Source organism: Poecile atricapillus, chromosome 1 (genome assembly GCF_030490865.1).
Source record: "Poecile atricapillus isolate bPoeAtr1 chromosome 1, bPoeAtr1.hap1, whole genome shotgun sequence".
Classification (NCBI taxonomy): domain Eukaryota; kingdom Metazoa; phylum Chordata; class Aves; order Passeriformes; family Paridae; genus Poecile; species Poecile atricapillus.
In genome coordinates this window covers 93,064,719-93,079,274 of record NC_081249.1, presented here as the reverse complement: position 1 = coordinate 93,079,274, position 14,556 = coordinate 93,064,719, and the positions used below count along the sequence as shown (strand labels likewise).

Genomic DNA, 14,556 nt, shown 5'->3' with positions numbered 1-14,556 from the left:
CTAAATCTTTGTCCCTGTCATGCAGCTGTAGTTTAGCATGTACAGCCAGGGTTTGGACAGGTGTACAGAACTATGACATGCTCTTACTTTTTATGCATACTGCTATGTTTCACAATTACCTTAAAGGAAATGCAAGCCTTGGAGGCTGGTGGATAAGTCAGGTAAATATCAAAAAGCTTACCTGTGCAGCAAACTGCATGGACAGACACCAGCATGGTGAACACACAAATAAACACACAGTCAAGTGCTCACAAATAATGCATGCAGCAGTGTGCACCTGCATACTCATGCAGCTTTTACAAATCCACAGGCTGCACAGAAGGTAAGGAGGGTGTCAGTGACATATGGCAACCATTACAGTGCTCGTAATTAGGATGATCCTGCCATCAGTTCTCAGCCAGGCACAATGCAACAGGGCAGTGACCCACAGGCACCCTTATGTGGAGCCTAAGGAGCCCCTGGGAGACTGCATTACTCCTGCCTTTGCCTTTCCCACACTGCAGCAATCTCATCTCCCACTGGCGGCTTTCCTGGCATACAAGCCCAGACAAGCAGTGGGCTCTTTGAATGTGCTCTGCAGTGCCATAGATATGGTCCTGTCCTCATTCCATGGCCCTTCCAATCTGCCACCGCCCTCAGTCAATACAACTTAAATCTCCCACGATCAGTGCCTTTTCCAGACCACCAACACCTGCATTACACCTTTCTACCTTGCAGACTGTACTGATCCTTTGGCAGGACACGCTTATCTTTCCAACGGCTCAAGTCACTCCAAACGGGGCGTGAAATTCAAAGGCTGCATCAGAGCACAGCTCTCGCTTCCCTGGATGGGCCTGCCAGCCCCTCTGCTTTGCTCCTCTGCTGCAGTAGCACTGCGGTGGGCACTCACTGGGAGTTTATGAGAAAGGATGATTTGTTCAGCCAGTGCATGAAAAAATACAGAGTACATCGGAAGAATCATATTTATCAGGTGCTGTTCCGAAAGAAAAGAGTATCTGAAGAAGAAATAAGAACAATGCTTTTGTACATGCACCTCCTAAGAAAAAATAACCCCCTGAATCATGTTTAGAGTCTCTCACACTTTTCTTCAGACAGGAAAGGGAGGGATGTTCTGAAGACATATTTCTGAAAGGCTCAGAAAGGAGGCTGATGAAGCAAACAGAGCACAAGTGTTCACAACACCAGGGTCTATCTCAGCCTGGCATTACCAAAATAGCTCAGTGCCTTCAGCTGGGAGACTCCCACTTCCACTACAACTGTATTCAGGCCTGGGAGAAATGCTCCACACTGCAGGAGGCTGAGTGACATCTGACCTTGCTGAAGCAGTTTCAGGATGTCTCGCCCCTAAAGCTGGCTTTCTCTTTGCCCTAGGTTATCTACACATACAGGAGACTCTTGCAAATAATCTGCTTCTCCCTACACTCCTCTCTTCTCTCTCTCACTATTTTCCATCTTTTATTTGCTATCTCTAGAGCTGGAATATATAAGCAGGTTCATGATTGGGATTGGTGTGGAGCCAGAGGCAAGAGACAGTAGATATTGTGCAAGAGATGCTTGAAGGGATGAAGGCTTTGGGGCTGTACAGGAAACTCCCTCCAGACATCCTGTCCTGGTAGGACCTCTGTGCTGCAGTAGATGCTGTCATCTATGCTCACTGGGGTCATAAGATGAGACAGTAGGTCTGGCTCCAGTGAAGAATATATCAGGCACTGAAGTCAGTGCAGCCACTGAGATCAGCTGTAGTCACATAACAGCATAATAACAAAATGGTGGTCTCTCCCTTTAAATGAAATAAATAAATAAATAAATAAAGTCATGGACCAAGCATAAGCTACTGCCTTAACTTTCCCTTTTTATTAGTGTGTCTCTCTCCTACTGTGAAGAGAGAATGAGAAATATGCTTGCCTTAAGTGAAACTACTTATAGATTAAAACTACAAGGGGAAAAAATGCAGCCTCCCCATTTTCTTCTTAAGGCTAGCTTTCTTAAGGATGTTTGAATTGAAACCATTCAATTTAACATGATATGAAATTTTTTCTCTCTTTAATTCACAAGCAACCTCTCTGTACAAGCACATTTAAATTTTCAGATGTGAACTGCAGCTGCAAACACGGAGCTGCCAATGGGGAATATGACCTCCAAAAGGCAGGGGGAATGGGACCCAGTTCTAAAATATCCACCCTTTACTCCAGTGAATCCAGGGAAGCTCTGTCACCAGACCAGCAGCTCCAAGCACCAAGGACCCAAAGCAGACTTGTGAGTTCAGATCACTAGAGGGAGACACAGCAACACACACATCCACACCTCACCAGTGTCCTGCACTCAGTAACCTTCTCTTCAGACACTGTTTTACTGTTGTTGTAGTTGACTACAGTGCTGAATGTGTGTTTGGAGAACAAGAAAGGCACGTAGGGAAGGCAAGCCCGATGGACTGCATTTACCATTCTCAGCAGGGCAGGGCTAGCAGACCTCTCCTCTTTTTGTCCTAGTCAGGACAAAAAAGTCCCTTGGTTTCAATGGGTCTGTGGAATGGGTAGGAATGATGGAGAATTGGAAAGTTCATTAAGCTGCTCTTGCAATTCTGCTTGTGAAAGCACTTGGTGATTCCTTTTCCTGTCATCATTAATTCTGGGAGATTTTGAATACTCATCTTCTGGGGTGCTCAGTTTTCACTCTCACATCTAGCCCTCTGGGATCCTTCAAGACTGGCTCATGGAGGTCAGGGAGGGAAAGCAGCTAGCTATTCCTGGCTGCCCCAGCTAAACAGGAGTTTCCCCACTGAGTATCACTAAACTTGAGGGGAGAGGAACAGCACTGCAAAGACAGTAATATTACAGCAGTGAACTAGAAAAATGCTGCTTTTCTGTAGGTGGAGGAAAGTTTTCATATGGACACAATCCAGCTCAGCCTTTAAAATGCCATGGAAAAGACTTTAGCAGCATGACCGACTAGAATTGGTACCCATCTGGGAGAAGATATAAAGGAAGCAACTCTACCAGAATCCAACTTGCTGCAAGGAGCAACATTTTTATGTGGCAAGAAGGCAACTAACTTGGTATAGAACTGCCACATCTTGCCAGCAGCAGCACAGACAATCTTTCCAGAGGTGGAGCAGACAAGCACTGACCACAAGACTCCACATGTTCCCCTCCAACCACTGCTGAAGGCAGCAGAGTAAATTTCCTCCTCACAGTAACTCTATTTGTCTGTTTCCCCAGAAATGCCAAATTACTCAGGAGGCCTTGCTCTCCCTCTCTGGCCTGGGACAGTGCAGAGAAAGCAAAGCTGTTAAAAAAATGAATGTCTCATGCATAAACAGTGTTTATACTGAAATGGGGAAGCATTGCAAGATGATTACAAGAGGAAGGATCCCTGTGCAGTGGATGTGTTTCTGGGCAAAGAAGGAAGAAGGTAAAGTGTGCTGGGCAGAGAGCACCATCACGACTTAAGTTTCTTAGAGGTGAGGAAGGAGGCAATGGGGATCTAGACTGTGGGCCCTAGGAAAAACACACCTCTAAAAATATAAGAAATGTGGAGCAAGTGTTAGTGGGAAGCAAATAGAGGTTGAAACCACTTTAGAAGCCTTCTGGAGAAGACCTGAAAAAGTTGAAAGTTTGGCTTGTTTCCCAGGCTCTTTATGAGCCAGCATCCTCTTCTCCCCCCCCTTTTTTTTTTTTCCCCCTACATATTGGGTAAGATGAAGACTAGATCAAGAGAAAAAGACATCTCAGAAAGTGTGCTAAAACAAACTGGGAGTGTATAAGAGGCAAAGTGAAAGGTCTCTGTGGAAGACTTTTTTTAACAGAAAGTATTTTGAAGATGAAAGAAGGAAAAAAAAAGAGGAAAAGGAGACCTATTAAAAAAATCATCAGTTGCCTCAGTTGTTTTGTTAAAGAAATATCTTGTAAACCTCAAGTTTCCACAGGGAGAAGGTTGTGAAATAAGAAGAGCTGGTACAGTAATGCCACAAAACCCCCAACAAACAAAAAACCCCTACCCCATGCCTCCCAAAACAAAGCTGCTTTTCTCTACAACTGTTTTACTAAGGTTTTAGGAGAGCAGCAGAAAGATGGGCTAAATCTAAATGCTTTAGATAACCAGAAAATCTGCTTCCTATCACTACCTACTGACCACAGGGCTGATTTGTGGTGACTCTGGCTGAAGGTTTTCTGCTTGATATTTTTCTTGGGCATAAACTGGGTTTCCCTGTGCAACACAAAGTGAAGCAACAAGGCTTTGGACTTAGGCAGCAATGAGAAGGAAGCAAACAGAGGACATAATGATCAGAGTTGCCCATTGTGACCAATATGGCCTTCTTAACTCATGCCTTCAGAAAGCTCTCTGTCTCTGCTTGCTTCAGTGCTCAGCTCTACAAGGAGGCTGGCATGCACTGAAGGAAAACACACAAGTGAGCGGGGGTGTGAGATAATCTGTCTCTTTCACTTTAGGTCTTATCCTGATCTCTGAGCCCCAAAGCATGAAGTTTAACATCCTTTTCAATATTTTTATTGTGAATAACAGGAATATCCAGATTTGTTCACATTATCCTCAGGAATACACAAGCTGGCTGAGTCCTGCCAAGTTCTCGTCTTTAAATAACTTTCCATGGCAATGAGTTCTACAGCTGTTTATAAATATATTATATGTATACCATCTCAATTACACAGGGCATGCAGGCACATTTCTGTATTCTCTATATCCCTCCTAAACTTCCCAGGCTACGGTAAATTCCCTAAGACTCAATGTGAATTTCTAGCACCCTTTAGGGAGAATCAGACTGGCATATTTGACAAGCCTTCTCCTTTCATTTTATGCTGTGACATGAAACTTGGGTGTTGCAATCAATACTTATCTGCTTTGCACTAGAATGGTTCTTATGCTGTGATTACCACTGTAATAACTAAGCTCTTTTTCTGAGCCAAAGTGGGTTTCTTTAGACTGTCAGGGAGAATTTGGAAGAATCCAGAGCGTTTTCTTCTCCATCAAGTGGCCTTGCTTGCCTGAGGCCAAGGAAGTTGGATCCAGAATGGGATACCTAGTGGTTTTATACTCTGTAGCTTCTCTAGGAAAAGGGAATTGCTTGTTCCTCAGCTGGTTATGCATAACCAGTAAAAGACTCAATCCCTCATCTTTGGTGAATGTAGCTTTGTCTCCCTATCACCAGCTCTCGGGCTGCCATCAACACAGGTACTAAAGACATTTGCCAGAGAACCCATGAGCAAGACTCTTGGGAAGGTTTCAGTCACTGATCCTTTGTGGCAAAGAAGCAGAGCTACTGCTCTTGTGAGCTCGAGTACAAGCTTCTCAGCACAGGAGATGGCTTTTTCTTCTGCATTTTCCCACCCATGCACAACAAAAGGATTGGCAGTGAGATATCTGGTAATTCAAAGACCTTGCAACAACTGTCCATGTTCATATTGCTGCAAACATGATTCACAAGAGGCCACTCTTTAGGGTTTCCCTTGAGAGTTTACAGGTAAGAATATGAATGAACATTAATTTTTCTTCTCCCTATAAAGCTCTTTTTCAGTGAACCAGGCACCTAGTTTGGCTCTGAATAAGACATAGAGATGAGAAATGATAAATTACACTCTGGACTGTGATCTCAGAAGCTTACAGGTAGGGAGAAGACACATTAGCCTGAATAAACATAAGTCAGTAGAGACCTGAAGTAAAACAAAAACGGGCTTGAAAGCAGGCATTGGCTACCACCTCTGAACTATTTTACTGGAATATTTTCTTGGCTGTGTTAGCTGTTATCCTGGTACAATGTATAGGGAAAACAGAACTCCTAACATGACTACCCACAGATGGGTAGGCTGCCTGTGGTATCCTTCACAGACTATCAGTGTGATAAGTGACAAATGGTCCTGTGTCAGGGCCTCATCCAGGATGTGGTGCAGCTACGGCACATTTGAGGTTATTGCATTCAGTGACAAAAAATAACCTACATCTTTGTGGGGCATGGATTAAGCAGGTTATGAGATTAAATTAAGGAGAATAAAACAATAGGGTACCACCCACTCTTGGTACAAAGAATCTGGGTTTTGTGCCTTTCAAGAAATGAGACTACAGAGTGTTGCCTAGTGAAGTATTCCTAATGCTGACAACTGCTAATTCATGCACACTGCATAGGATATCATCAATACTCACCCTCACTCTAACTGAACATGTCACAATTTCCTGATCACAAATCCACTTCAGATCTTTGGTTTTACGGTCTTTACCATGGCTTACCATCACAAACCAGGGTGCCAAAAGTGTCCTGCAGCTGTCTCCTGGTCACAGGAAAGGGATCACACTATGTGCAGGGAGGGATGTGCTGGCCTGCTGCTGGAAGCTGCAGGTCAGTGATCCCAGAAAAGAGCTCTGCTAGCTGGAGGAGAAGAGCTAATGAAGCTGTTTGTGCTCCCAGACAATGCCTGTTCAATTATCCACAACTACTCAGACCAGGTTGGCAATGTCCTACAGAACAATGGCCTGTCAGGTGAGAAAGAAAACGGTCTGGGTGACTCTCCACCTGCTCTGTCAAAATACAATCTGCCAATCATTGGAAGAGGAATATAAGAGGAGAGCAGGGACTTGCATCCAAACAATGTCATTCCTGCTTTCATCAAATTAAAGCTGATCTGTATTGTCATTTGCCATTGAATTATTAGAGTATTTTTCCCCTTACCTGCCTTCCTCCCAGGTGTCAGTGCTACAGTCATCAACCTCAGTCACATTTTAGCTTTCTCACAGGGTTAGGAGGATTTTTTTTTCCTGTGGGCTGCTTGAGGATATCAGGACTTACAGTTGAAGTGAGAAAAATATCTGGTTCAACTGCTCACTGAAGAATCATTTGAGGAAGCAACATAGCAGTTTATAAATCAATTTTTTTAACTTCCCAGATAGGCAGATAAGTATGCTATGATTGCAGCATTAAATGAACTACCACATGCATCCCTACCTTCTCTGCCTAAGTACCAACACTGCTTTCCCCTTGCATTTGTATCTTCCACTTCCCAGCCAATAAGAATTAAATAATTTCTGTGGTCCTAGCTCAGGTAATTAGCTAACAAACACTATTGATGAAGTCAATGAATGAAAGAAAAAGCAGACAAAGTTGCTAATGAACTCCTTGAGGAGAGTGCACAAGGAAAAAGTAATTTTCTTTGGCCCTCTTGCCCCCCAATACGGATTTAATTTCACTACCTGTCCATTCAAAACCTCCCACACAAGCTCAATAACACTCTTTCTTCCAGTTCTGCAGTCACAAGTTTAACCATGAAAAAAATTGAAGGAGAGAGATATATTTTAGAAACCTTTACAATGATCTAAAATAGCTCTTTGATGCATAGCAGATGTCTTCAAAACTCGCATAAATGGAGCCAAAATGCCTTACAGTTCTGGAAAAGGGCGATTCCAAGATAAGACACGTTTCCAATTGCAGCAGCTCTGGAAGAGATTTGGAATTTATATTAATTGTCAACCTCAAGGAAAACATTTAAAAGAAGCCCTTCTGCCTCCCATTTTGAGACAAGTGTCTTACTGGGCTTTATGCTGCTCAAAGAGCTGATGTCTGCCTGAAAGCAGTTCCTCTGTATCTGTAAAAGACAGCAGATGGGTTCAGATGGGGAAAAAGAAAGAACCACAATCAGTGACACATGGAGGTGACAGACTGAGGACTGCCTGCCCTTCATCATAACCTCTAGTTCGTTATGAAGGAGGTACTTGGCAGGCTTCACTGTAGGGAGGAGGACTGAGGAGGGATTGGAAAGGAGTCGGTGAGATGGTGCTGAGGGATGCTAACAAGGCAACACCTCTAAGACACAGCATGGGAGAAAAATTGTGAAAGGACTTGCTGGAAAACTGAACAACAGAGCCAAGAAAACTGTCCCCGTGGTCAAAGCAGGGATGGGATTCTTCAGTTCTGTTGCTAACCAGAGAGGATAGCCAGAGTGAGGATTTGTTCTGTGGAGACTTTTTAAAAAGGAAAAAAAATAAAATTCTCTGTCTATACAGTGAAGTAGGTGGTACAAATGAAAAGCCTCCCACAAAGCAGCAACAGCCAAAGTGATGAGTCAGGACAAGAATCTTCTCACTGCTCTGAAGAATGCATCTCATGTCTATCAGGCCTTACATTTCACAAAGATTTAGCGCCCTTAACTCAGTGTTAGGCTGTGCTCACAAAATAGCTAGGGAGTATATTTTACTTGGATACAAGAAAGAGTTAGAGAACTGAAAGACCAATGCAGCAGTAATATGGAAGATTTTATATGAACTAAACCTTAAGAACAGAAATACCAGAACTAGAAGATTCTATATACATATTTAAAAATGAAAAAAAAAAAAAAGTTATATTCTCTTATGAATGCAAATGGCACAGTCATAATTCTAAAAAAAACAGAAGAGAAAAGTCAGGTAGTGATGATAATACCACAGAGGAATAGTGTTCCCCTAATCAGCCCTGCTCTCACCTCTTCCTGGCAAGCTTTCCTCATCTTTTTTCTCTTGGCATTGCAAGAAATAGGCCAGAAATACAAACTGCATATCTGGCTCTCATATCATGAAAGCTCAGGAGAACTTTGATTTGGCTGAAGAGACAAGACAGGAAATCTAAGTAACCCCAATCTCAACCACAGGCTCCAAATCCAGGGGGTTCTGGATGTAGCCCTTAGATTAAGCTCTGTTCCAATGTGTCATTCTACCTTTCTCCAACTTTCTTTCTGCAACACTGCAGAACTGAACTGCAGTAGGAAGCTGGACTATCTGTAGCACATGCAGAATGTTTGCTGACTGCCTACTTCAAATCCTCTTTAACCCTTTACATATATGTGAGTATCACAGAAGATCATTCATATGGGGCTAATCAATGTTTTCCCCATGCATTTTAAATTAAAGAGTATCTGATAGGAAAAGAAATCAACTAAAGAATTTTTCTCTCCTCCAAGGAGGAGATATGGAGGGATAGAAACCTACCTCTTGTTCTGATCCTACTGTTAAATCTTTAGGGGTTGAAGGTTTCCTTGCAACCCAAGGTGCTAACCCCACAGAGTCTGGCTACTGAAAGGACATTCTCCTCCTAACCTGGTCATGTCCTTGAGCATGGAGGGCATAGTCAGATAGCAGAACAAAGATGGTGAGTTCTCCTTTATTTTGTGACCATCTTGCTCTTCACACACCTTGAAGATCAAATGCTTTCTTTACTCACCTCAGAAGACTTCTGACTTCTGGCTGTCTGCCAAAGTGGAGAGCAATATGAAATTAACTGGGCCACTGTTTCTCTCTCCCTTTTAAGGCAGATCAGTAGGAAGCAAATCCCATGGTTTTCAGAGAGAACCTCTTTTATGCAGTGTCTCAACAGAAAGCCTTTTCCCTCAGTTTAGCACCAGCAGCATTTCATCTCCACCACTGTGCTGTGCATTACCAGCAGTAGAGACTGGGAGAAGTAGATGAAGACCTAAGCTAAATAGAATTACATGTCCAACTCTGCAGAGGATATATTGAAGTAATTTCATTTGTTCAGTTGGAAAACCTGGTTATTGTGCCTGGGAATTCACACTGCAAAACAAGCTTGAAGTACATTTAAGATTCTTGCCAGTTTTCTATAGCTGCCTATATTGCTACTGAAATTTTCTTTGATGCTGGAAGAAAAGGAAACTACTGTGCAGTTCACAAATTTAATCCAGTTGGATTTCTTACCTGTAGGAGTGAGGTGCCTCCAGGTGATGACAGGCTCAGGACGCCCATTTGCCATGCAAACCAGGGTCACATTGCTGCCCTCATTCACGGTGATGTCCGAGGAGATCGTGGAGATCTTTGGTGGAACTGTGAAGACAAAAGAAAGTTTGACCTTGTTAGAAGCAGAATTATGAGGGCAGCTTGCCTGGCTTATTAATCTACCTACCTATCAACCAGAGCCAGCCACAAACTCATCTCACAGGCTGCACCCCCTCTCACTGCTACCTGGGCTTCTGAAATTACATCAGAGTAGTCTGTACTGGTGTGTAGTTTGTATTCCAAGAGTCTACAGGTAGAAATGGCCTGTGCTGCAACTGCAGTGCTTTGTGTTTGGACGAGTTTGGGGGTCTTCATAAAATGACCTCTCAGAACTTGCCTGCCTACCTCAAGGCTGCATAGAAAGGGTCAGCAGGCTCCAAGTATCATCCCAGCTAATTTTTACACTCCAGGGAGTCCCAGATGGAGTTCTACATCCTCCTGAAGGATGTCAGGCTTCAAGGCACTGACTCAGAGTGTGTATTAGTTATTGGTTTTTGTGACATCTTTCAGGCAAGAGAACACCCCCAGTGGGCTACCTGCAGTAGGCAGCTTCTGGATGACTGCACCACACATGGCAGAGCACCAAAGGCACAGCAGAGTCTCTAAGGTTCAAGATCAACCATGACTTGGGCATCCAAAATCCTTAAAAACTTTCCAGGCTGAGTTTGTGTCATGGCACCAGAGTGACCATGAATTTGGACCTGAACAGGCACTTCCAGGTGTGGAATGTGCCAGCTGTTTCAGTCTTTCCTCTCTCACGTCCATGTCTTGCTTCCATGCTTCACACCCCATGTCAGATGGTAAGGGATTTTCACTAAAAAGGAACCCTCTAAGTTATTTATTTATTTAATACATTTTCAGCTTCCAAATTTGTGTGTAGTGAGGAAAGAAACAACATCATTTTCTGCTTTGCTTACCACAGAGTAAACAGACAGAAGCTTTCCCTTCCCCCTCCCTGGCAGGAGTGGCTGATGGTCCTTTTGAGGCAAAACTGCCTATAAACTATGTGGGGAAGAGGAAATGAAGCCTGAAGAGGGAAATTCACTACTTCCAGCTGTGTTGCTGGATTCACAGGAGTGTTGTTTACAACCCACATTAGCCCCTCTCACGCCCCAAACTCATGGACAACGCTTGACTGCCTATGACCATGAGACCCCCTTGAAGGAAGAGGACCTGTCGAGCAAAGTGAGGCAGACATCTCTTTTCCAACAGGCTCACTCACACAGGCAAGGAGGGATTTAAGCCAGGCACACTGGGGCAGGATTGCCGTGATCTGTAGAGAAGTGACAGTGCAGAGGGCAGTGAGGGAGCAGCTGGGGGGCAACACAACAGGGAAGGCTTCTGCATGCCTTGTGAAAGCAGGACAGCTGTGGGGGGCCCACCTCAAATGCCTGTGCATCAGTGCAAATATCATGGTGGACAAACAAGAGGAATCAGATGTTCACACAGATTCATGGTGGCATGTGTGTGAAAAACCATTGGGATGATTAAGATGAAGCAATACTGCTTTAGACAGGTAGAATAAGCCTCACAATCACAGTCCATCATTAGGGACCAACCACCTCAATATTTTCTGGAAGGGGGAAAGTGCTAGGCTCAAGCAGTCCAGGACACATGGGGGTCCTTCAGGTTCAGCATGAGTTAGCAGTATGCCCTTGCAGCAAAGACCAAGCATCCTGGGTTGTATTAGCAGGAGTGTAACCCCCTAAGTGCAGGGAAGTGCCTTTAGGCACTTCCTTTACATGGTGCTTGTTAGACACTTGATCAGTGTCAGTCTCTAGTGTTAGATGCTAGATCGGTTTTGGGCTCCCCAGTACAAGGAGGCCATTGACACTCTGGAGCAAGCCAACTGGAAGGCTCCCAAGATGGTCAGAGGGCTGTAGCACATGGCTTCCCAGGAGAACCTAAGAGAGATGGGTCTGTTCAGTCTGAAGAAGAGAAGGCTGAGGGAGATGTTATTGCCCTCTACAAAAAGTGAGTGGGAATGTGCAGAAAAGACAGTCAGGCTTTTCTCAGAGGTGCACAGTAAACACTGAGAAGCAGCTAACATGAGCTGCAATGTAGGGAAAAATTTGGACTCAAAATGAGGAAAAAGCTTTTACTTTCAGAAAGAAAGGAAAGGGCTCCTCAGAGAGGGGATGGAAACTCACCTCCTTTCTTACCCAGTGGATGAGGGGAACACCCTGTCCCATGGTTCAGGACAGACCTGCACATTGTTCCAGCCAGCAGATCTGCAGGCTGGCAGAGCCCTGAAAGTTCTGGTGCTGAAATCCAAACTGCTACTCATACTTTCTGGAAACAAAGCAACTTGGAGGGCCAACTCAAACCTGATAGAAGACCAACATGCACAGGAGAGGACAGAGGGGCTTAGTTTGGGAAAGAACATCAGAAGCTCCTATTTCTGCAAGAGTTGTGGCCCAGGTGTTCTGTCAGGGGATGCAAGGACAGTGACTTTGGAGCATCCTCAGCAAAACATCTCCACAGTGCACTGGCAAACCTGGGTAAACAGCCCAGGAGTAAAACCAGTAGCTAGACTGCATTTTGGGAATATTACCATAACTCCAAGAGGTTAAAAGTTGCATGAGGAAAAAAAAAGCCATGCAGAAAACTGAGAAGGACTAAACTGAAGCAGGACTAGCAGGTGAAGCTGTGGGCCAGTGTGAAGCCCTATTAAAATGGTACAATGCCAGCCAAAATGCCTGAGGAGTGAGCAGCAAAAGCCACTACAGGGCAGCAGCAGAGCTCCAGCTGGGACATGTATAAACTGCCACTCTCCAAAGCCAGCAAGACATTTTACTTCACAGAGGATCAAGTCAACTCAGCCAGTACAAGCAGTTCTGACCATGCCTACTGAATGCCCAAGAGGAAGAGCATGTGTCCAGATGGTCATATCTGGCTTGCCACTTTTTCAGATGAGGGTGAAAAGGACATCCAAGGCTGAAATCCTGCTAGGAAAATAATGGCTGTTTCCTTTCAGCTGCCACCTTGGTCAGAAGGCAATGAAAGGCTCAGACAAGGGGGAATAGGGCAGGAAATAATTTCCCTCTAAACTTAAAACCTGGCTTGGCTTCATCTGCTTAGAATCCAAAGCCAGTGGACAATAATTTCACTCAGATAAAAAGTCAGAGACTTTTAATTTTCAGGGCATCAAGCCAGCATGTTAAAATGCCAAAACTGTCAGCAGCAGCAACAGTTAGCATTGCCTCCTTGGCACTTGTCATTACCTTGCACACACCTTTTTAGGACAGCCTTAAAATGAGAAGCTTTGACCTTATTATTTTACCCCATGTGTGGGTTGTATTATGTTTTCACAGGTCCCAGACTGCTGGAAGAAGGATTGCTGAGAACAAAACCTCCTGGGACCATAATCATCAGGGTGTCACAGCCTCCATTTTCCCAGCCATCTCCTGTTGACCCTCAAGTGGAAAATTCTTTTGTGTTTGGCCTTGTTGAACCATTAGCAGAGGCAAACCCACGAGCTGCAGCCCCACAGCAGGGCAAGTACTACAGCTAAACAGGGCTTCCAAACTCTTCATGTTCTGACTAACAGCTTTTCCCTTCAGGGGAAACCAGACTGCTCCTGGACCCTTCTGGCTCCAAGGACCATGGGAAAGCACTGCCTGGGTCTCTGGTACTGCTGAAAAAGATAAATTGGCCAGATTTTTTCAACTCTTTCAGTGTGAATCATACGGAGTATCCATGACAGCGTGCTTAGGATCCCCCTGGTTGGGGTGGGGAGCAGAGCCAGACATGAAAGGAAGCACAGTGTAATACCCCACCGCTCCATCCCCAGAGAGGGAGGATGCTCCACCCACAGCAGGCACTGATTCTGGAGAGATGGATAGGAATGAACACTGAGAAGAATGGCTTGAAACTCATATATTTGTTTCTTCTACACTTCACATCTACAGCACTAGGCTGATGCCAGCCCAGCATCTCATCTCCCATGTCACTGACAGTAAATAACAAATCCTAAAGTAACCAGTGGCCATTCTCCATGAGAGAAGCTCACATTGGAGGAGGAGGAGAGCTGCAAGGCAGGAGTGAGATGAGGGCAGAGATACTGTAGGGTGCCCTGGACTGGGAGAGCTGCAGGAGGGGTACAAGGTCAGAGCTGGTGTGGGAGATTTTAAGTCCCAAGAAAGATACAGTGATAGAGCTAGGTGGAACAGGATTGTGCAGAAACAGCTTGCAGCAAGCCTGTTCTGGTTAATTGCTGTCAATCCTTCACTTCATGACAACTGCAACTCACATTAATTTAAATAATAAGAAAGACTGAGACATGAAAAATAGATCATGCTCCCCCAGCACAATCACTGTTGCTCTCCAGATGAAAGCAGGTGATTTGTTTCCACAAAAACACCCACTATAGCAGTTATTACAGACCAGGGGCTGCATACGGGAGGCAGCAAGGAAACCACAAACAAGCAAACACACAAACATCTGCTGCTGTTATCCTTGCCTTTTATAACCAAAGCCCTTCAGAACTCAAAACTCCTCCTGAGATATTACCTGGGATGGTGTGGGTGGGCTGGATCAGTGTTCTGATTCAAGGCTATGGAAGGAGGCAAGGAGCAGTGCTCACCCCTAATGCCAGTAAATGAGTGAGCCCAAAGGTTAAGAGACACGAGTTCACACACAGGAGGCCATCTCCTTAGTATCTTTCCAGGAGTGCAATGGGGGATGGAACCAGAAAACATCAAGACCACCCTTGCTAAAGCACTGCTTCTAGAGATCTTTTCCCAATGTAGTTTATGCTGAGACTGAGCCATGCCACAGCTCCCAAACAGTTCA

The 14,556-nt window shown here is 44.6% G+C and overlaps 1 protein-coding gene across 2 annotated transcripts in view; it reads right to left on the bottom strand.

The window, feature by feature from the left end:
• LSAMP (limbic system associated membrane protein) overlaps positions 1–14,556 on the bottom strand; it is a 794,347-nt gene that overhangs the window by 96,976 nt on the left and 682,815 nt on the right. For both annotated transcript variants that reach the window (XM_058854971.1, XM_058854961.1), the window contains one exon: positions 9,685–9,810. In XM_058854971.1, coding sequence (XP_058710954.1) covers positions 9,685–9,810 — 126 coding nt within the window. The remainder of the gene's footprint in view (positions 1–9,684; positions 9,811–14,556) is intronic.